We start from the raw sequence: 22,454 nt of genomic DNA on the forward strand, positions 1-22,454 counted from the left end.
TATTCTGAGGAACTTACACCCATGAGCAGCTGACATTGTAATGTCACACATATGAGGCTGTTCCAAAAAAGATCCAGGAATATAAAAAGCTGGATTTCCTGGCTTCGTTGTCTTCCCTTTGAAACCCTGTCTTATGAGGACAATTTGGCAGAAGGTCAAATTGCTACCCTGATCTTTACACACACACACACACACACACAAAGAGAACAAAAAAATCATTTGGTTATATTAAGCATCTCATCATATTCCTCCCTCAGGAGGCAGAATATTAGTAATCAGAAACAGACAAAAAGAAAAAATTGATGAGGCACCCGTTTTTTACACAGACCTACTTCTTTCCACCTCTCTTTCAGGGCCTCCAGCTGTTTTATTACTAGGTCACCAGTTGCCCCAGCTCCAAATCTGTTCCTCCTTTCCATAGTCAGTAATATCTAGAAGCTGAGTTCCCAAGGCAACCACAAATATTTGTTATTCTTTCTGCCATGTGATTTCCCCTAAAAATAAACTCAGATATTTTTCCTACCATCAAAATGCCATGAAGAATGTATATGGATATTTTTTTTATGCATACCTGTGAAATAAAGAATGTGTAATGTTACTTAGGCAAAATGTCCAGGAATGCTGTGAAAGTTCTAAAGTAGAAGATTATATAAAAGGTGCGGTGTTAGATTATTCTACCTTTAAAATGGAACAGGCAAAGGAAGGCATGTGGGGAAAAGGATTTGAACAAGCTGGTACATATATGCTCACATGCACCCAAACAAGTAGAATTTGTTTTCCTTTTTATAAAGGCAATCGCAGAGTGCCTATTTGTTCTGAGGTCTTGTCAGGATTTAGCCTCTTTCCTTCGAAATGCCCCCTTGATGTGCCAGCCAAGGACTCCCAGAGACCTCCATTTGAAGCTGACAGAACTTGAAACGAATTAACAAGCTTTGCTTTCTGTTCTCCTGTGACTCTGGAGTGGATGACCTTTCAGAATGATGGATAAAGTCTCCATTTAAGATTCCAACATAGTAATGACCCCACTACACAAGTCATTGTGGCTCAGGGGGCTTCTAATTTAAAGGAGATCCTGCAAATGGTTGTGTCACAATAGCAATAGTGATAGAAAACTTTACATTTCAATGGTCTCAACAACACTTTGCAAACAGATTTATGTCTCCTCTCTTTTTGATCCTCAGAGAAACTCCCTAGGACACAGAGGATACACAAACACACACACACACACACAATCCCATTTTACAGGTATATGAAAGCTGAGGCTAAAGAGCAAGGGAACTTGCTCGACCTGTCTGTGGCTGGGTGTCCAATTCAACCAAGCTTTCTACTTCCAGTCTCGTGTCTCTTTAACCTAGATATTCTTTATGCCTCCACCTCACCATCCGCACTATCATCCAAGAATCCTGAAACCAGTAGAATTTGTAATACAGAAAACCAGGAGTCAAGAAAAACAGACTTAGAGCTTTAGAACATCGATTCATAAATAGATAAAATAATGAAATGACTGTCGGGGGGAAAAAAAAGAGAAAACAGGAAGAGCTGAGATGAACTAATGCAGGATGTAGTCACTAAGGCAACAGGGAAAGTTCTCAATCCTTCCTTCACATCCTCACTGCTCATGACTGTCTGTCCTAAGACATAGGACTTCTCCCAAATGGCCCTTTAATAACCCTTTCCTCCAATATTGGATAGTCTCTTAAAATACTTTGGCTAATCTTCCTAACTGACCAGGAGCAAGTTTCCAATTTTTCTTAGAACTACCATATTAGTACCAGTCACATTCATGTCACTGCTTCCTTATACATCATGGTCTCTGAATCCTTTCCCATTCTGGACATACCCATTCACCCAGTTTGTCAATATCTTACTTCCAGTGTGATGCAGAAAGGGAATGTACCACCCATGGTGATTTCCAGTTCTTCACTCAATGAATCAACAAAAAGTAAACAAATAAGTATTGAATCCTGAGGGAACTTTTTTGGGGTGGTAGAAATGCTCTATAGCTTGATGAGGACAAAAAGTATCGTAGGGATAAATGAGATAGTGAAAGTCAAGCACTTAGGATGGGGCCTAGCACAATATAAGTCCTTTATGGACCACTGCAAATCAATGCCTTCGTGGCACTCGCTCTGCAGTATTATCTTCAGTTCAGAGCAGTGTATTTTGAGAGAGACATTAAATTGGAGGGCAGAAGGTTGAAAGGAGAGAAAGAAACTCCTACTCACAGAACTTCCATCAGCAATTTGTCCCTCTCTGTGCCTGTCCAGCTTTGCCCTGCTCTGGTGAAGACATAATAGGTTTATCTCCTGAGGATCAACTCTACCTAATTCCTGCAGTATATTAGAAACTTCTTCACCCTAATGGGAGAGCATCTGAAAATCTATGATTGCTTCCATGCCTTGGGTCAAGTGTCCTGGAAGCAATTTAACCCCCCCTTTGGGAGAATCTGGGAAAACCTCCTTAGCTAAATCCATCGCAGAGTACATAAGAGTCTGTCTAGCTACCCAAGTCCTGGTCCTTGTTTCATCTCCACTCTAGGACTAGAGTCAGACCACAAATGTTGACCAAACTGGTAGAAGGCTGACTTCCTTTACTGGTTTCAGTCCACTCCTCTCATGTAGGATCTGAATTCAGTTTCTAGTGACTCTCAGGCAGACCTCCTGCCCAATGACTTGGCAATAGACCAAGAATGTACTTCTCAGATGCCCCTGCAGCTGGACCCCACACCTTGGATCAAAGCCCTTGAATATAACCATGGCCTGGATCAAACATGAGTTTATTTGTCTCACTTGGACACAATGATCTGGACTACCTAGGGCAACGTCCTTTTACTCTCCCCCATCTACAAAGAGCTTCAGGCACATCTCGTATCTATGGATGTTCCATTTAGTACACTGACTATGAGGAATGAAAAATATTACAAAGAGCAAACATATGAGCTCATAAAGCAAAGCAGTCTGTTGAAGATTTAGTATAGGGGCAAACAGGTCTAAAAAGTTTAATAGGCCTAAAAACTTTAATAGTCACTGCTATTTTATAATTTCGTTCATTCATTATGTACTCATTCATATATTCATACTTGCACTGATTTGAGTAACAATTAATTGTCTGGAATGTGCTTGATACTGGATATATAAATATGAATAATACCTAATCCCTGCTCTTGAAGAACCATAAGAATTAATGTTCAGATGGGGAGCCTGGGTGGCTCAGTCGTTAAGCGTCTGCCTTTGGCTCAGGTCATGATCCCAGGGTCCTGGGATCGAGCCCCGCATCGAGCCCCGCATCGAGCCCCGCATCAGGCTCCCTGGTTGGCGGGAAGCCTGCTTCTCCCTTTCCCACTCCCCCTGCTTGTGTTCCGTCTCTCACTGTCTCTCTCTCTGTCAAATAAATAAATAAAATCTTAAAAAAAAAAAAAAAAGAATTCATGTTCAGAATGTCAATGTCATCACCTTGATGTATCAAATAAAACTTTATTTTATTTATTTATTTATTTATTTATTTATTTATTTATTTTTAAAGATGTTATTTATTTCAGACAGAGAGAGAGAGAGCATGAGCCAGGGTGGGGGGCGGGCAGAGGGAGAAGCAGACTCCCCACTGAGCAGGGAGCCTGACATGGGCTCCCAATCCCAAGATCCTGGGATCATGACCTGAGATGAAGGTAGACACTTAACTGAGCCACCCTGGTACCCCTCAAATAAAACATTTTATACTTGGTATGCTCTGTTAAAAGAAAGAGAAAGATGCAATACACCTCAGTAGGTTATATAAAATAATTCCATTCAATAATATTAGCTATAATTAGCACAAAATATAATGTGTGCACTTCAATTCTCTAGGTAACAGCACTGTCAGCCTTTAGTCTGGCGTTCCTAGGACTGCATCACACCATTGGTCCTCCTAGTTATATGGCATTGGCCTCACTTCCTCAGCTTTAAAATGGGAAAATCAGTATTTCTCATACCATAAGTTTGTCATAAAGGTCAAATGAGGTAATGTGTACAAAGTGTTTAACATGGTGCCTAGAAAACCCCTGTTTACATTGTATCTTCCTTTTCCAATATGCCTATGTTAGTTTTTATTTGTGTACTTTACATTAAAAAGATCTTTCCATTTTTCAATATCACCTTACCACCTCAATTTGGAGTTAATATCTAAGGTCAAGAGCAAATGGCCTTGTAAAGGAGATCCTAAGAAGTAAAAGCAGTAACCAAGAAGAACAACACAACCGTAACCATAATCAAAAAGTAAGTAGGGATGCCTGGGTGTCTCAATCGGCTAAGTGTTCGACTCTTGATTTCAGCTCAGGTCATGATCTCAGGATTGTGAGATCAAGCCCTACATCAGGCTCTGCACTCAGCACGGAGTCTGCTTGAGATTCTCTCTCTCTCTCTCTCCCTCTGTGCCCCCCACACCACCCCTCACACATGCTCTCTCTCTCTTTAAAAAAAAAAAAGCAGCAAGTAAGTAGAAGTAAGCAGCCCAGAGTCCTAGAAATTAAAATTTGTGTGAAACTTATCAAAACTATTGCCTACTAGGAAAAGATGTTAGAGCACGGAAACTTTGTAGGTTAAACCTAAGCTTCAAGACACATTAATAAAGTGACAGTACCCCCACTCAAGGCTCGGGCTTTCAGTGCACATCTGGACTCTGTATTAAGTTACAGACAACACACTTAAAGTGAGGTCTTGACAGCCAGGAGCTGATCCGAAGCTTTCTAAAAATGTTAGCCAATGGGAGCTTGACAAAACAGTGAAATACAGTAGGAAAGCCAAGGCCTCTTCAGTTGGGGAATGGCAGACATGGAGGAGTCATGATAATACCTTTCAAATATCTGAGGGACTATCCTATGGAAAGGGATTCAGAACTGTCCATATCTATGGCTCAGAGGGAAGAACAGAATAGCGAATAGCAGAAGGAAGATGCAGGGAAGAAGAAATATTTCCATTAAACTTTAAAAAGAGCAAATCTTTCAAATGGAGCTGTCTAATATGTAAGACAATTGTCTCTGGGGGTTGGGGAAGGTGTATAGGAAGGTAAGAAGAGACTTTAGGATTCAACAGAGAATGCAACTTGATCAAGAAGCTGGACTGTGGATTTGGCTGATTTGTGATAACTTTTTCAGACAGCCATTGTAAGAAAAATAAAACAATGATATGCTTTCTAAGACACATTAACCATAAAATGAAGATAATAATAATATCAACCTGACAGAATAGTGTAAAGATAAAAATAATTTGTGGGAAAAGTCTTCTTTCAACAGGAAAGACTGAAATGAAAACAAACAAACCCAGAGGAAACAGAGAAGAAATCTTCAATTACTGTCCTCATAGAGATGAGAAAATATGGCATCTATGAGACCAAAAGTGTGTACAGTTTTGTTTAAATCAAGCATCAGAAAATAAAAACAAGTTTTTAGATATTTAAACATTTATAATAACTGAAAAAAAGAAATTAACAAATTTCTTTGAAATTTGAAAGATAAAGTTGAGAAAATATCCTAGAAGATAGAGCCAACTGTCAAAGAGTATGGGGAGAAAACATAAGAAATTAAAATTATTAATACAAGAGAGACAACATCTGACTAATATACCTTCCAGAAAGAAAGATCAGAGAAAACCATGGAAAGGAAATTATCCAAGAAACCATATGAGAAAACTTCCCAGAAATGAAGGATCTGAGTTGCCAGATGGGAGGGGCTGAGTGCCCAACACAATAGATGAAAATAAACAAACACCAAAGTACATCACCATAAATGTTTAGTACCTAAGGGATAAAGAAAAAATCCTAAATGCTTCCTAGAAAACAGAGGCTGGGGTGGGAGTAACAAGTGACATAAAAATAACTGGGAATAGAATAGCATCAGATCTCAAAAATCCAAAAGACACAAAGGCCTCAACATTTTTACTCCAATGCACCTTTTCTCAGGAAGTTACCGAAGGATGTGCTCCACGCAAATGAGGTAGTGAACCAAGGAAAAGGAAGAGATGTAGTACAAATGGAGAATCAACACAGGAGAAAGGTCAGGGGAAGCCCAGGAAGACACCTATGCAGCAGACCAGGAGAGCAACCGCCTTAGACAGGGATTGGACAGCAGGTACAGAAAGGAGGTTTTAAAAAAAGAACAGACAAGAAAAGAAAGACAAAAAGAAAAATTATTGACTATGTAAGAAATTATATCACAGGTTTGCAAAAAAGAACTAGTAATATAGAAACATAGAAAACTAAGCAGATAAAGAAATGAGGCCTTATTAATGCCAGTAAAAACAAAAAAAATCATATAGGAAAGAAAATCTAAGGCACAAACAATACTTACCTAGTCATGCTAAAGGAAACATTGGATATTAATTTAACCAAAACTTGTGGTATCATATACAGGGATGGTGTGGAGAAGGCACCCCTGCAGGAATGTAAGAAAGCAAAGTACTCAGCTACCAAAACAAATAACAGAAAACATCTAAATTAGCAGTGTAAGCACAAATACCAGAAGAAATTCTGAATCTCTTTTCTTAAATCCTTTCTCTTCCCATCTCTTTGTTAATATTGGTGTGTCTTAGGTCCCATTCTTAATCCTCTTCTGTTTTCATTCTCGACATTTTCCCAGGAGATTTATTCATGCCCATACTTTCAGCCACTGATTCCATGCTCCAACTCCAACTCTCATTATCTCTGGATTTCAGCCAGACCTCTCCAAGCTCTAGATCCAAATTTCTAGCAACCAACAGAATATGTCTGCCTTGATGTCATTAACATCTCATGTTTAGCACGTGCCAGGATGAACTTGTTATCTCTCTCTTCCCCTGCCAAATCTACTCTCCTTCCCACCCCCTTCCCAGCCTTACTTTATAAACATTTATTAACCCAATTATTCAAATCTAAACTTTAGGATAAGTCTTGATATCTCCCTCTCCTTTTCTCCCAACAAACCACCTAGCCCTCTACTTCATTCTCTACCTCAGAAATATTGTCTAAATCCAGCTCCTCCTATCCTTCCCCTGCCCCCACACCTTGCACCATCAATGCCTTAGTGCAAATCCCCATCATCTCTCACCTACTAAACTACTGCAGAAAACCAGTACTAGTCTCCCCCCATTGCTCACCAGCTTCTTGGTTCATTCCCTAGACTGCTGTCAGGGTGATCTCACAAAGCCACGTCTTATGGCCACTGAGCATGATGGTAGTATAAGTGAAAATACATTTCACCACATTCTTGTGAAAATCTCTATTCCCTAAAGAAATGGGTCTTTTCCCCCAAATGAAATGCCAATGCATTAGAATTAAGACATGACACTAATGGGGACGCCTGGGTGGCTCAGTTGGTTAAAGCATCTGCCTTCAGCTCAGGTCATGATCCCAGGTTCCTGGGATCCAGCCCTGCATTGTGCTCCCTGCTCAGCGGGAAGCCTGCTTCTCCCTCTCCCACTCCCCCCCTGCCTGTGCTCTCTCTCTCTCAAATAAATAAATAAAATCTTAAAAAAAGACATGACACTAATGGCCAGGATCATCTCTTCTGAGACATGGCAGCATAACCAGGGGCAAGTAAGCAGAGGCCTTAGTTGGCCCTCCCAACACCCATTAACTTGGAAACAAAAAATGAGCATTATGGGAGAAGAACAGCAGAGTGTGATGGGAGAGGTGGGGCGGGGGGAGGGAATTCTTTGGGAAGCCCCAGATGTGTTGTTTTGTCTTGCTTTGTTTTGTTTGTTTGAGTTTGCTTTTGCATCTGTGAGTTGGCAGCCATGTGTCTATCATGAGTATAAAGAGACCTTAGAATTGATCTCCATAAAAATGCATTACTCAGCTCACTCTCCAGCTCAACATAAATTTGCTCTCAGTGGGGAAGGGACAAAAGCAAGAAAATGGGTCTTGAGACGGGTCCTTCCTGGATGTCTTTATGCCTCTGGACAACAATATTGGGAGAATTCTGACAACTGTAGACTATCCTCTCAAACATGACTATATGGCAACAGGACTTTCACCTTCTTCCCTGGATCTGAGTGAGGTTATTTTGGCTAGAGGATTAAAATGTCATCCCACACATAGAAGGGGATCTAACACTTGGTGACTGCATTCTTCCAGGATCCAAAGGGAATCTGAGGGAGAGCCAAGGGTAGACCATGCATTCCAATCATCTCTAACATTGGACTAGGATGAATTTCCCCTAACACTTCTTTAAATTCTTTTTAGAATAAAGTGAAAAATACACACATTCATTTATACACACATACAAAAGGAATCTCTTTTTTTTTTTAAGGGTAAGGCCTTAGGTTAAATAAATTTTGCAGTAAAATAGAAAGACTAATGAAGGAAAAGCTTGTCTCTAAAATAGATATGATGCAGGAAAGAGAAAGAAATTCTCTTTGTTTATTTTTTTAGTTGGATACAAGAGGATGTTGCTATGAGAAGAGAACAGACTAAGATAAAAGATTTCATGGTAACCAAAAATATTGCAGCTGAATGAAAGTTTATGTTGGAGATAATTAAGGAAAATTGAATCAGTGATGTAGAACACAGTCTTAGGAAAATATTCTCAGAATACAAAGAAAAACAAATGAAGGGGGGAGGAGGGAAAGGTAGATGATGTTCAGAGATTAGAGATCCAAATAATACGTCCCTGAAGGAAAAGATAAACAAAGCAGGAACACTGATCAGAGTTATGACAAGAGAAATCTTTCTTGCTCCTAAAGAGGTCTTGAATTTGGAAATCAAGAGGGTTTACCATATGCTAGGCAAAAATCTATGAAAGGAAGTCTATACTCAGTTGTCTTATTGTAAGAAGTATAAATGTCAGGAATAGAGAACAGAAAAAAGTTTGGGCTGAAAAACAGCTGTCCTCAAACTTCTTTTCAGCATCAGAACATCTCAAGACAATGGAAGAATATCTCCAATTACTTGAGGCGGATAAGATTTCTATATTTAGACAAGTTGTCACTCTCCTACCACACAGTTGCCCTTTCTAAAAAATTACTTTGGTATGCATACTAGATTGTGAAGGGAAGCAAAATTAAGAACTCAAGGATGGGATTTAAAGGCATAGTGAGAAAAAAACTATATTGAAACCAATTAAATTCATGGAGGGATGAGTATAATTATTAATATCTAAATAAAAAGGAAAAATGTATGAAATAAATGACTAATAGAGTTTTCAATACTGGAATTAATAATATTATCAGATTAAATAATTAAAATAAGAAAGGAGGACCCAGGGAAGCAAAAGCTCTTAAATTCTTATCTTTCATGACACAGTCAAAATTACTCTTGTTTTTACTTTGATATGAAGATAAACTTAAGCTCAGGAATATTTTTCTTTTAAGATAGCCACAGATAAAAATAAAAATAAGATGCCTGTTATCCACAGCTTTGTAGAAATATAGATAAAAACAAAGCGGAAGTGCAGAGTCTGTATAGCAAAAAGCATAATATGAGAAAATATTAAACACCAGGGAGAATAAAACAAGAATGGCAAGTAAAATAAATGTGAACTAATATATTTAAATTCCTACATGAAAACAGACTCAACTTGGATTTTAAAAGAGGATACATGGAAAACAAAATGAAAATTCCAGCTGAGTTCTTTGCAGAAATTGATGAGTTGATCCTAAAATTCATAAGGAAATTCAAGGGACCCAAAATAGTAAAAACAATCTTGAAAAAGAAACAGAATTGAAAGACTCACACTTTCTGATTTCAAAACTTACTTTGAAGTTATAGTAATCAAGACAGTGTGGAACTGACACAGAGATAGACAGAATAAAGCTGAGAGTCCTCACATTTATAGTCAATTGATTTTCAACAAGGATGCCAAGAAAATTCACTGGGGAAAAGAACAGTCTTTCCAACAAATGGTGCTGGGACAACTGGATATTCACATGAAGTTAGGCCCCTACCTCGTAGCACATACAAAAATTACTCAAAATGGATCAAAGACCTAAATGTGAGGGCTAAAACTACAAAACTGTTTGAAAAAAACATAACTGCAAGTCTTCATGACTTTGAATTAGGCAAAGTTTTCTTCCCCAAAGAAGATACACAAATAGCCATTAAACACACGAACAGATGTTCAAATCAATAGCCATCAAGGAAATGCAAATCTAAGCCACGAGATACCACTTCACACTCAATGGGATAACTATAATCAAAGATCAATTATAAAAGGTTTAGGTAAGGATGGTTATACACTGCTGGTGGAAATGTAAAATGATGCAGCTACTTTGAGAAGCAGTCTGGCAGTTCCTCAAATGGTTAAGCATAGACATATGACCCAGCAATTCCATTTCTAGGTATACATCCAAGAGAAATTAAGAATATAGGTCCACACAAAACTTGTACATGAATGCTCAGAGCAGCATTATTCATAATGTCAAAAAGTAGAAACACCCCAAATATCTATCAACTGATGAATGGATAAAATGTAGTTTATCCACACCGTGGAATATGTGATATGAAATGTTGAGAATAGGCAAAACTATAGCAGAAAGTAGATTGGTGTTTGCCAAGGGCTGTGAAGAAGAAAGGTGCATAGAGAGGAAATAGACGTGACTGCTAATGGATATAGGGTTTCTTTTTGGGGTGATAAAATGTTCTAAAATTGATTAAGGTGATGACTGCACCATTCTGTGAATATACTAAAAAAACCACTGAAAAGTAGATTTTAAATGGGTGAATTATGTAGTATGTGAATTATATCTCAAAATAATAATAAGATCAACAACTATGGGCTCAAATCTCAACTTCAACACTTACTAATGGAGAGACTTTAGGTAAGTGACTTAACTACTCATTCTTGAGTTTCTTATTTGTAAGATAGGGACAGTAAACAGTACCAATTTCAAACACTTATTTGAGAACTGAGTTAACATCTGTAAGAGCAGGAGGTGGCCCAATACACACTAAACCTGTAGATAAACTAACTAAAGCCACCACCACTTCCATTTATTAAAAAGTTAATGCATTAGTTTCCTTTGGCTGCCATAACAAGTTACCACAAACTTGGTGGCTTAAAGCAAAATACACATTTACTCTCTTATTACAGTTCTACAGGTCCAAAGTCTGAACTCTGTTTCACTGGGCTGAAATCAAGGTGTTCGCAGGGCCGCTCTTTCTTTTCCATCTTTTTCCAAACTACATTCCATGCATTCCTTGGCTTGTGGCCCCCTCCCCCATATTCAAAGCCAGCAGAGTAGCATCTTGCTTCAGTGGTTACATTGCCTTCTACGTCAAATCTCCCACTCCCTCCCTCTTACAAGGACATTTGTGATTGCATTTAGGGCCCATCTGGATAATCCAGGATAATCTCCCCAATTCAAGATCCTTTTTTTTTTTTAAAGATTTTATTTATTTATTTGATACAGAGAGAGAGAGCACAAGTAGGCAGAGCGGCAGGCAGAGGCAGAGGGAGAGGGAGAAGCAGGCTCCCCCCTGAGCAGGGAGCCCGATGTAGGGCTCGATCCCAGGACCCTGGGATCATGACCTGAGCCGAAGGCAGACGCTTAACAACTGAGCCACCCAGGCACCCCAAGATCCTTTTTTAAAAAAATATTTTATTTATTTATTTTTGTGAGAGAGAGAGAGTACAAGCAGGTGGAGGGGCAGAGGGAGAAGCAGACTTCCTGCTGAGCAGGAAGCCCGATGCAGGATTCGATCCCAGAACCCTGGGATCATGACCTGAGCCGAAGACAGATGCTTAACAGACTGAGCCACCCAGGCGCGCCCCCCCCCCCAGTTCAAGATCCTTAATGTAATCACATCTGCAAAGACTTTTTTTCAATATAAGATAACATACATGAATTCTAGGGATTAGGAGCTGTAATCTTTGCAGCCTACCTTAGTTACTATATTGACCAAAAAAGAAGAAAAAGAAAGTAAATCTATGAAAAAGCTCTATTTCTATGAAAGAAATCTTTCTAAGTTCACCAAAATAAAGCAATAAAAAGAAGACATTAAGCAAAAGATGGTATCAACAACGTTTTTACATAGCTTAAATTAGAAAATGTGAGTACTGCACTATTAATTTCTGTTAACTAACCCTGTTCACTGGGAACCAGGGTGGTTCAGGTACTCCCTACCCTGCCTTTTCAGCATAAAGCCTAAAAAAATTATTTTGCTGATGTCACATTGCTTCAGATGTCTTATTGTGTATGTGTCTGAGTCTTTATCCACTTAAGCAATACTGTTTCAATTTATGGTTCAGCGATTCTGACCCCACCTCTTAAATCCTGCCAACCAGACCCAGGGCCTGGTTCCGGCCTCCTGGGGCCTGCCATGGTTAGTTGGAAGGGAAAGGCTTGGTAATTCTCACACCCATTCTGTACTTCCTAAAGTTAGGTCTCCACACAAGGCTCAGCTGCCTCAGAAGCCATCTGAGAACTTCCTCTCACCTTCTTTCTCTTTCCCAACACTGCATTACTCCTTCTCTGCATCTACTTTACCTTCCTTCCGTATTCCCAACTTTCCATCCAGCCCCCACTTTTCTAATAAGCTACAATAAAAATGACACATCACATTTTTTCCCCCTTGAACTGAAAATAATGGATATAGACTATAATTTCACATAGCAGAAAATTATAGTTGGGGAGAGATTGTCATATGATTGAAACAGCTGGATAGACTTGTAAATACTCATTTTTATATCTTAAAAACAGAATATATCTTCTTTATAAGTATTCATAGATTTATAAAACTTCACTACATGCTTAAGCACAAGAAATCTCAGAGATTATAAAGCCATATTCTCTAACCATTGTGAAATAAAATGAAAGATCAATTAAAATTAATGGTTTAAACAAAAAAAAAATCACTTGGAACTTAAAAAGTATATATTATCCTGCATTAAAGAGACAATAAAACCACAATATTAAACTACTTTGAAAACCAAACCACAGCACCACAGATAAAAGTATATTGGATCTATTTATAGCTATAAGTCTTTGTATAAAAGACACTAAGGGAAGATTCAGAAAAACTGCTGTGGATATGGCAGAAAAACTTGAGTATCTTTATTTGATGAAGAACTCACATAAATTAATTTGAAAACATAAAATCCAAATAAGTAATAAATGGGCAAAGGATAGAAATAGTATACAAAATAAGAAGCATATATTATGTAAAAAATGTTGAATTTACTGGTAATTAAAGAAATACAAATTAAAACAACATAAAAGTAGATAAGATTATTTAAAAAAAAAAAAACATGGAAGCTGTCAGGAATGCTTAACAGGAACTGCTTGCAGGAGCAGGAAGGGTCTACCCTTAGGGAAAGTAACTTGGCAACATGGAAGCATGTTACACAAACTCTCTGCCTTCTTTTCTCCACCAGATTCCTTTTTCCTCATATTCCCTAAATTTTTCAAACTAAAGGAATTCCATTAGTCCTCTCTGCACCCACTTCCTCCCTTTGCACCTGGAATCATTCCTACCTCACTTCTATAGAGTGGAGACCATGCCCAGGCATGCTGTTCCCAGTCTCAGAGCCCTGAGTCCTACCCCAGGTCCCTGGCACTCCAAACACCCGGCAAAGGGTTCTAAAGACAGCCAAATGTTCTGCTCCGATACTTCTCAGGTTGAAGGCAAGGAATGAAAGCAGCTTAGGGAAACTTGGATCTATGGCGAAAAGGTGGAAGATGTTTAGGAACTCCAACACAGGGCCTTTTTGTATAATAATAGTTTGTGTGCAATAAAGATTCAGACTTCTTTCTTTTATGGCAAATTGGAGGCCTCAACTTCCTGTTACAGGACATATACTGAACGAATGAATGAATGAATGAATGAGTGAATTCGATTTCCCATGATCCTGCAATGACATATAGCAGGGACACAAAGTGGCAGCTTGGTGGGGGTGAGGTGGCACTGGGGGAGGAAGGGGTTGGTCATTGGTACCAAAATAAGCCCTGAGACTAAGGCATGCAGTGATCTTATGATACAGCTAGCTGAAGTGTGGTCTATGGAGGACACCATTACCATCACCTGGGAGCTTGTTAGAAATGCAGGATCTCAAGCCCCACCCCAGGGCTACTGGATCAGAATGTGCATTTTAACAAGATCCCCAATGTAGCACATTACGTTAGAGTATGAGAAATACTGCCTTAGAACACACACATACTCATTCACCAAGATAGAGCTAGTGCCTCTGCTCTTCTGTACTTCCATCAAACCATCAAGAGGTTTGATGATTCTTTACCACAGGAGCTTCCCTCAATTCCAGCCTCCCTCCAATGACTCACAAAGAACAGACTGTATGATTTTCCCCAGGCCCCACCTTCACTCTGCATAGGCTTAAGCTCAGCACTACTGCTCAACCTCATGGCAGGTGGAATTAAATGCTAATGCTCCTAGGCACAATCACTGTTTTAAAGTGCAGAGGCAACCAATAAGACAACACAAAGAAGAAAATGCTCTTAAAATGTGGTATGGCCAAGTAAAAGTAGGACCAATCACGATCATTTGTAAAACCTCTTTATCACATGTGCCTAATGACCATGGAAGACAATCATGATTAAGAAAATCATTTAATATGCAGCTGATTACTTTGCAAAGGTTTATTCGATTACATTACAAGTAATCCCAACCTCACATTCAAGACCACACTTTGGACTTCTGCCTTCAAATCTCCAGGATGGACATGAAAATAGGTTCCCTGCTTGGAACTTAAAAAAGGTAAAAGAGCTTTTTACTCTTAAATATAGGCTGTAGTTTGGGTAAAAGAGAGAGAAAAGGTCTTTAAGCACTGCTCGGACTTGAAAGGAGATTGTTGTGCACACCAGACTACTCATCTTTCTAGGTCCAAATGAAGTTCCCATCCTTTGAGAAGTTTTCCCAGAAATCATCACTCCCTATTCTGTTTCTCATGGTATTTTATTTAGACTTCTATTACAGCTCTTAGGGAGGTAAGAGAATTTATCCATTAGGAATCCAGGCTTTGCAGCATAAATATGTGGGTCTAGATTCCCCCTCTGCTGAAGGAAAGATTCCAAATGCATTCTATGAGGCCAGTATTACCCTAATACCAAAACCAGATAAAGATACTACAAAAAAAGAGAACCACAGGGTGCCTGGGTGGCTCAGATGGTTAAGCGTCTGCCTTCGGCTCGGGTCATGATCCCAGGGTCCTGGAATCGAGTCCCGCATCGGGCTCCCTGCTCCAAGGGAAGCCTGCTTCTCCCTCTCCCTCTGCCTCTCTCTCTCTCTCTGTCTCTCATTAGTAAATAAATAAAATCTTTAAAAAAAAAAAGAGAACCACAAGCCAATATCTCTGATGAACATAGATGCAAAGTCTTCAACAAATATTAGCAAACCAAGTCCAACAACACATTTAAAAAATCATTCACCACAATCAAGCAAAATTTATCTTAGGGATGCAAGAGTGGTTCAATATTTGCAAATCGATAAACATGACATTAACAAAAGAAAGGATAGAAATCATATGATCATCTCAATGGATGCAGAAAAAGCATTTGACAAAGTACAAAATCCATTCATGATAAAAACACAACAAAGTAGGTTTAGAGAAAACATACCTCAACATAACAAAGGCCATATATAAAATAAAGCACAGCTAACATCATAATGGTGGAAAACTGAAAGCTTTTCCTCTAAGATCAGGAACAAGACAAAAATGTCCACTCTTATCACTTTTATTCAACATAGTACTGGAAGTCCTGGCCACAGCATTCAGACAAGAAATAGAAATAAAAGGCATCCAAATTGGTAAAGAAGAAGAAAAACTGTCACTATTTGCAGATGACATCATACTATATATAGAAAACCCTAAAGACTCTACCAAAAAACTTCTAAAATTGATGAATGAATTCAGTTTAGTTGCAGGATACAAAATTAATATACAGATATCTGTTGCATTTTTATACACTAATAATCAAATAGCTTAAAGAGAAATTAAGAAAACAATCCCATTTACAATTGCACCAAAAAGAATAAGATACCTAGGAATAAACTTAACCAAGGAGGCAAAAAAACCTGTACTCTGAAAACTGTAAAATACTGATGGAAGAAATTGAAGATGACACAAACAAATGGAAAGATATCCCATACTCATGGATTGGGAGAACCAATATTGTTAAAACATCCATACTACCCAGATTTACAAATTTAATGCAGTCACCAAAAGTATTTTTCACAGAACTATAACAAACAATCCTAAAATCTGTATGAAACCATAAAAGACCCCAAATACCCAAAGCAATCTTGAAAAAGAAAAATAAAACTGAGGTATCACAATCTTAAATTTCAAGATATACTACAAAGCTGTGCTACTATAAGCAGTGTTGTACTGGCACAAAAATAGATACATAGATCGGGCGCCTGGGTGGCTCAGTTGGTTAAGCGACTGCCTTGGGCTCAGGTCGTGATCCTGGAGTCCCGGGATCGAGTCCTGTGTCAGGCTCCCTGCTCAGCAGGGAGTCTGCTTCTCCCTCTGACCCTCCCCCCTCTCATGTGCTCTCTCTCTCTCTCTCATTCTGTCTCAAATAAATAAATAAAATCTTTAAAAAAAAAAAAAAAAGCAGTTTAGCCAAAAGGCACTTTACTGCACTGCTGTAAGGTACTGTAGGAGTGGGGCACCTGGGTGGCTCAGTCGTTAAGCGTCTGCCTTCGGCTCAGGTCATGATCCTGGAGTCCCGGGATCGAGTCCCGCATCGGGCTCCCTGCTCGGCGGGGAGTCTGCTTCTCCCTCTGACCTTAACCCCTCTCATGTGCTCTCTCTCACTCTCTCTCTCTCAAATAAATGAATAAAATCTTAAAAAAAAAAAATAGATACATAGATCAACAGAGTAGAACAGAGAGCCCAGAAACAAACCCACACTTTTATGGTCAATTGATCTATGACAAAGGAGGCAAGAATATCCAAAGGAAAAAAGATGGTCTCTTCAACAAATGATATTGGGAAAACTGGACAGCCACATGCAAAAGAATGAAACTAGACTACTTTCTTACACCATACACAAAAATAAACCCAAAATACATTGAAGACCTACATGTGATACTTGAACCCATAAAATTCCTAAAAGAAAACACAAGCAGTAATTTCTTTGACATCAGCCTTAGAAATAGTTTTCTAGATATGTCTCCTCTGGCAAAGGAAACAAAAGCAATATTAAACTATTGATACTATACCAAAATCAAAAGCTTTTCCACACATCAAGAAAACAAAAAGACAACCTACTGAATGGGAGAAGATATTTGCAAATGACACATCTGACAAGTGGTTAATATCCAAAATATATAAAGAATTTATACATCAAAAAACCTAAATAATCCAATTAAAAAATGGACAGAGGACATGAATAGGCATTTTTTCAAAGAAGACATACAGACGGCCAATTGACACATGAAAAGATGCTCAAAATCACTCATCATTGGGAAAATGCAAATCACAACCACAATGAGATACCACCTCACACCTGTCAGATTAGCTAAAACCAAAAACATAAGAAATAATAAGTGTTAGGGATGATGTAGAGAAAAAGAAATCCTCATGCACTGTTAGTGGGAATGCAAGCTGGTACAGCCACTGTAGAAAACAGGATGGAGCTTCCTCAAAAAATAAAAACACTACCATATGACCTAATAATTCCACTACTGAATATTTACCCAAAGGAAACAAAAAAACTAATTTAAAAAGTATATGCCCCCTTAAATTTACTGTAGCATTATTTACAGAAGCCAAGACACGGAAGCAACCCAAGCATCCACTGATAGATGAATGGATAAAGAAGAGGTGGTAGGGGCACCTGGCTGGCTCAGTTGGTGAAGCATGCAACTCTTGATCTCAGAGCTGTGAGTTCAAGTCCCGCACTGGGTGTGGAGCTTACTTAAAAAAATAAAATAAATAAAGAAGAGGTGGTATATATATTCAATGGAATACTACTCAACCATAAAAAAATAATAAAGAATAAGATCTTGCTGTTTGTAACAACATAGATGGATCCAGAGAGTATAACGCTATGAAATAAGTCAGTCAGAGAAAGACAAACACCGTATGATTTCACTCATGTGGAATTTAAGGAATAAAACAAAGAAACAAAGAAAAAGAGACAATTGTAATTGCCACAGGGGTGGTGGGTGGGAGGATGGGTGAAATAGGTGAAGGGGATTAAGAATATACTTATGATGAGCACTAAGTAATGTACAGAATTGTTGAATTGTTGGGGCACCTGGGTGGCTTAGTCTGTTAAGCATCTGACTCTTGATTTTGGCTCAGGTCACAATCTCAGGGTCATGAGATCGAACCCCATGTCAGGCTCTGCACTTAGCACAGAGTCTGCTTGTCCCTCTCCCTCCCCTTCTGCCCCTCTCCCCTAAAAATGAATAAATAAAATCTTTTAAAAAAACAGAATTGTTGAATCATTATATTGTACACCTGAAACTAATATAACACTATATGTTAATGACACTTGAATAAATAAAATAAATTCTCCCTCTTCCTATACTAGCTCTGTGACATTGGCCAAGTCATTCTCTCCACAGCTATAAGAAGCAGAAACCTGTATCACAGCTTTGTTGTAAAGATTATATGAGACAATGCCTGGCACATAATAATCAATGTTAGCTGTTATTACTAGCATTTCAGAGAGTCTGGTTTCGATTAGAGTTGGTTGTACATAAATCTGTCTTCCTCACTAGACAGTGAGCAAACTGTTTATACCCCACACATCTGGCATAGGGACATAATGGTAGACACAAAATAATATTTGTCAAATTGCTTTGAAGGTATGCCAGGAAGAGGAAAGGGAGGGTGCTGGAAACAAATTTAATGTACTTTATGATTTTACCCAGGGCCAACCTCTGCAGTGTATGTTTTTCTTCTATTACCAGAGTACATTGTCTCAGACTATAAGGTTGCCATTTAATGGGGTTGGGGAGGCACTATTTCTGGAACCAGATGTTCTGTTCAGAGATAGCAAGGTTGTACTAGGAGGCATCTGAAATCTCCAGTTTGGCCCCTGGCTGAATGGGGACTGGGGGCTGAAGTTCTGCCAGAGCTGGACTGGCTGAACTGGGTACTCTGGCATGGGTACCACATCAGCTCTGAAGCTCATCCACCTAGAAGGGATGCATCTCGTTTCTCAGTGTATTCACTTAGAGGGATGTCTTACTAGAGTGCATAAAAGAACAATATGTAGGGCGCCTGGGTGGCTCAGTTGGTTAAGCGACTGCCTTCGGCTCAGGTCATGATCCTGGAGTCCCGGGATCGAGTCCCGCATCGGGCTCCCTGCTCGGCAGGGAGTCTGCTTCTCCCTCTAACCCTCCTCCCTCTCATGCTCTCTGTCTCTCATTCTCTCTGTCTCAAATAAATAAATAAATAAAAATCTTAAAAAAAAAAAAAAAAAAAGAACAGTATGTACCAGTGGGAACTCTATTACATATTCATAGGTCCCCTTTTAGTTCTCATTTGTTTGTTTTTGTAGCACTAGGATTTATTAAATTGTGCCTTAGTACAGATGCTGGGAATTGCCAATGGTGCCCTTGATGTATAAAGCCTGGACACTCTGCCAATTCTTCTTGAGCAATGACACCAGGAAATTGACAGCCAAGTAGACGTTGTACACAAGCTCATCATGTGTTATCTTCACAGGCCAATGGCCACTGCCAGGCACAGCACCTTCTTCATCTGGAATTTGATTGTGGACTTCACTTCATCCACTTTGGCCACCATGTTCTCCTTGTGGGTCAGCAAGGAAGAGAACATGCCAGCCTTATTCAGGATTTCCAGGATTTGTGAGATCTTCTTGATCAGAAATTCTGAAGCCAAAAAGGCATCATACTTCTTAGCTAGCTTCTTGATTAATTTTTTATTTTTGTTGAGTTTCTTCAGCACCTTAATGTCCACGTGGGGAATATCCACAGCCTTGGCCTCATCACAGTGCTGCCGGTCCCCCAAAACACATATGGAGAACTTGGGCGGGGAGGAGACTTAAGCCAGACGGTGCCTGAGAAGTGTTTGTCCTTCAAAGAGTCATAGTTCTTCAAGATGATCTGCAGCTCCACTGTATCCAAAATCTTCCAGCACCTGCACTGGTTCCTGTGCAGGACTTCCCGCACCACCTCATACAGGGTGTCGTGGGAGACTCCGCTGCTCATGGTGCCATGCACCACAATAACCAGAGAAGTCACAGGTCCCCTTTTAAACCAGCCTCCTGATTCTTGGATAAACATCAACTAAAATAATAATACTTAGTTTATTAAGTATTTGTTGCACTAGACACTGCCGATCCAAAGGTGGATAAAGAAATTATAGTCAGGGTAAGGGGGAAGCAATTCAGACGACAGGAATGTGGATGAGTGTGATGAGCAGCAGTTTAGGAGTGAACAGTGAGGTGTTGTAGAAACATCCAAGACAGGAGCTAATCTAAGGCTCAAAGGGTTGGAGAAAGCTTAACGCAGGGATTAACAACCAAGATGAAGCCTGAAGGAATGATGGCAACAGCTAACATTTATTGAGCACATACACTATGCATCAGATCCTGTTCTGAGAATTTTGCATGAATCCCTCATTTAGTCCTTATAATAACCCTATGAAGTAGATATTATTATTCTCTTCATTTTACAGATGAAGAAACTGAGGCACACAGTTAGTAGATAGTGGAGCTGGGATTCAAACCTAGGCAGCATGGCTCCAGATTGAAGGGGAAGAAGGCCAGACAGGCCTTCAGGGCAGAGGCAAGTGCCATGCAACAGTCTGAGGGGAAGGAAAGGAGCAAGGTCACTTGGGGAAATGAAAGTGGCTGGGGGTGGGGACAGAAGTTCAGAGATGACTGGGCTTACTCTGCAGGTTAGAAGAGAAACCAGAGGCAGGGGATTTCTGGTCTGCATGATTACTGTCACCGAACCCCTCCTAGCCAAAGTCTCTTACTTTTGTAAAAGGGTAAAAATAACAATAGCTGGGCTCTACCGTAGAAAATGGCCATGAGCACCAAATGAGAAAAATGAACATGATCCGACAGCAAAGCACAAATTCCTTCTCAGACTTGAGATTTCAGTAAGTATCATTTCCCCAGTAGCTTCAAGGCTTTGAAACCCAGAATCAACCGTGTCAGAGCAGTAGCCAGAGCCTTCAGGTGGAGTAACAGTGTGGCAGCATACAGAAAGAAAGGCCCACAGACCCTGTGTCCAACCACCTTCGTGTGATCCCAAGGCAAGCCAGTCGCTCATTATATCAACTCCACCACCTGGAAAATGGGAATGATAATGATAGCACTCACCTCTTAAGTCGATGCGAGGAATAAATAATATGGATAACGTGCTTAGAACAGCTCCCGGCACAGAGTAGAGACTTAGTAAACATTAACAGCTACAACTGCTATCATTATTAAGAATCTGTTGGCTACTCATCCCATTGCTCTGCATTCTATGTGATAAAAACGTGTGGGGATATCAGAAATTGGAGATGATGAAGAAGGTTTACAACCCTACACAGCCACACTGCTGTGGAGACTCTTCCTGGCTCGCATGGGCTGGCAAGCAGCTGGCTCTCCGCAGTGGCAGAAAATGCCCAAAAGAGGTAAAAGACAGAGACTGCACACCATCTGTAAAAACCAGGCTGCTCTTACAGTTTTTAGACAAAATCTAAATATAGTCACTCAGATATGCCTTGCTTTTTCAAGATAAAACTGTTCATCCCTCCAACCCTTCACTCCCCCCACCGCGCCCACCCATACACAGTCACACAATCCAAGAAACATTAAGTCTTTCGCAGGACATACTCCGGGGTCCTGTTATGACAGCCTCTTGCCACATTAACTTCTCTATCTAACTCCTGGCCGAGAAGCCTTTGCTAATTTCACAACAGGAAAGCATGCAGGAAATTCGAGAACAAAACAAATCTCCTACACAGAGCCCAGCATCTTCAAGCAAACTCACTGAGGTACAGACCCGAAGCAAGATGACTCTGGACTATAAATGAGGCAGCTACTTCTTAAACTGCAAAGGGACGGAAGAAGTCATTTGCCGCTAAAACACCAGATCCGAATGCAAATTGATTATGAATATGCATGAGCCCCTCCAGCTTGCTCAAGAGCCACCCTTGACTAAAACCCCCCGGCTTTGCTTCCTAAAAAGTTTCCCAAGGTTCTTTCTCTGCCTCCTCTCAGAAGGAGAGGGTGGGAAAGTTCATTTGGGGATTTATCCCTCTTGCTCTTTCAAGTACTTGCTTTTGGTCTGGGCTTTTCGGGAGTTTTGTTTTTTGGCTTTTTTTTTTTTCCTCTTTTTTTTTTTTTGTTTTTGTTTTTGTTGTTCTTAAGAATTTAGATCAAATCAATTTGCTCTTACCCTTTCTATCTTCCATAATTGGCAGCTTTTGTTTTCTTCCTCTTTGCTCTTTATTTTTTCAGCCTCTGCTTGCTGTGGTCGGTCTCAGTGAGAGAGGTACTCAAGGAACCGAGATATAACAGACCCTCGGGCTCATGGGAGGGGCTAAATTAGCCGGCCCCGTTTCGGAAGGA

The 22,454-nt window shown here is 39.7% G+C and overlaps 1 protein-coding gene and 1 pseudogene across 2 annotated transcripts in view; both read right to left on the reverse strand.

Annotated features, from left to right (window-relative positions):
• Nucleotides 1-22,410, reverse strand: part of ENTPD1 (ectonucleoside triphosphate diphosphohydrolase 1) — a 104,399-nt gene extending 81,989 nt beyond the window's left edge. Inside the window, exon 1 of one of the 2 annotated variants that reach the window (XM_081823741.1) lies at nucleotides 22,282-22,410. In XM_081823741.1, the coding sequence (XP_081679867.1) occupies nucleotides 22,282-22,297 (16 nt within the window). In that variant the 5' untranslated portion in view covers nucleotides 22,298-22,410. Of the gene's footprint in view, nucleotides 1-21,215; nucleotides 21,526-22,281 lie in introns of those variants that run through there. The other variant, XM_081823742.1, reaches the window with a different exon arrangement.
• Nucleotides 19,348-21,208, reverse strand: LOC102742391 (large ribosomal subunit protein uL1 pseudogene; annotated as a pseudogene).
• Nucleotides 22,411-22,454: the final 44 nt, after the last annotated feature.

This window comes from Leptonychotes weddellii, chromosome 6 (assembly GCF_054177405.1).
Source record: "Leptonychotes weddellii isolate Sample4059 chromosome 6, ASM5417740v2, whole genome shotgun sequence".
NCBI classification, from domain to species: domain Eukaryota; kingdom Metazoa; phylum Chordata; class Mammalia; order Carnivora; family Phocidae; genus Leptonychotes; species Leptonychotes weddellii.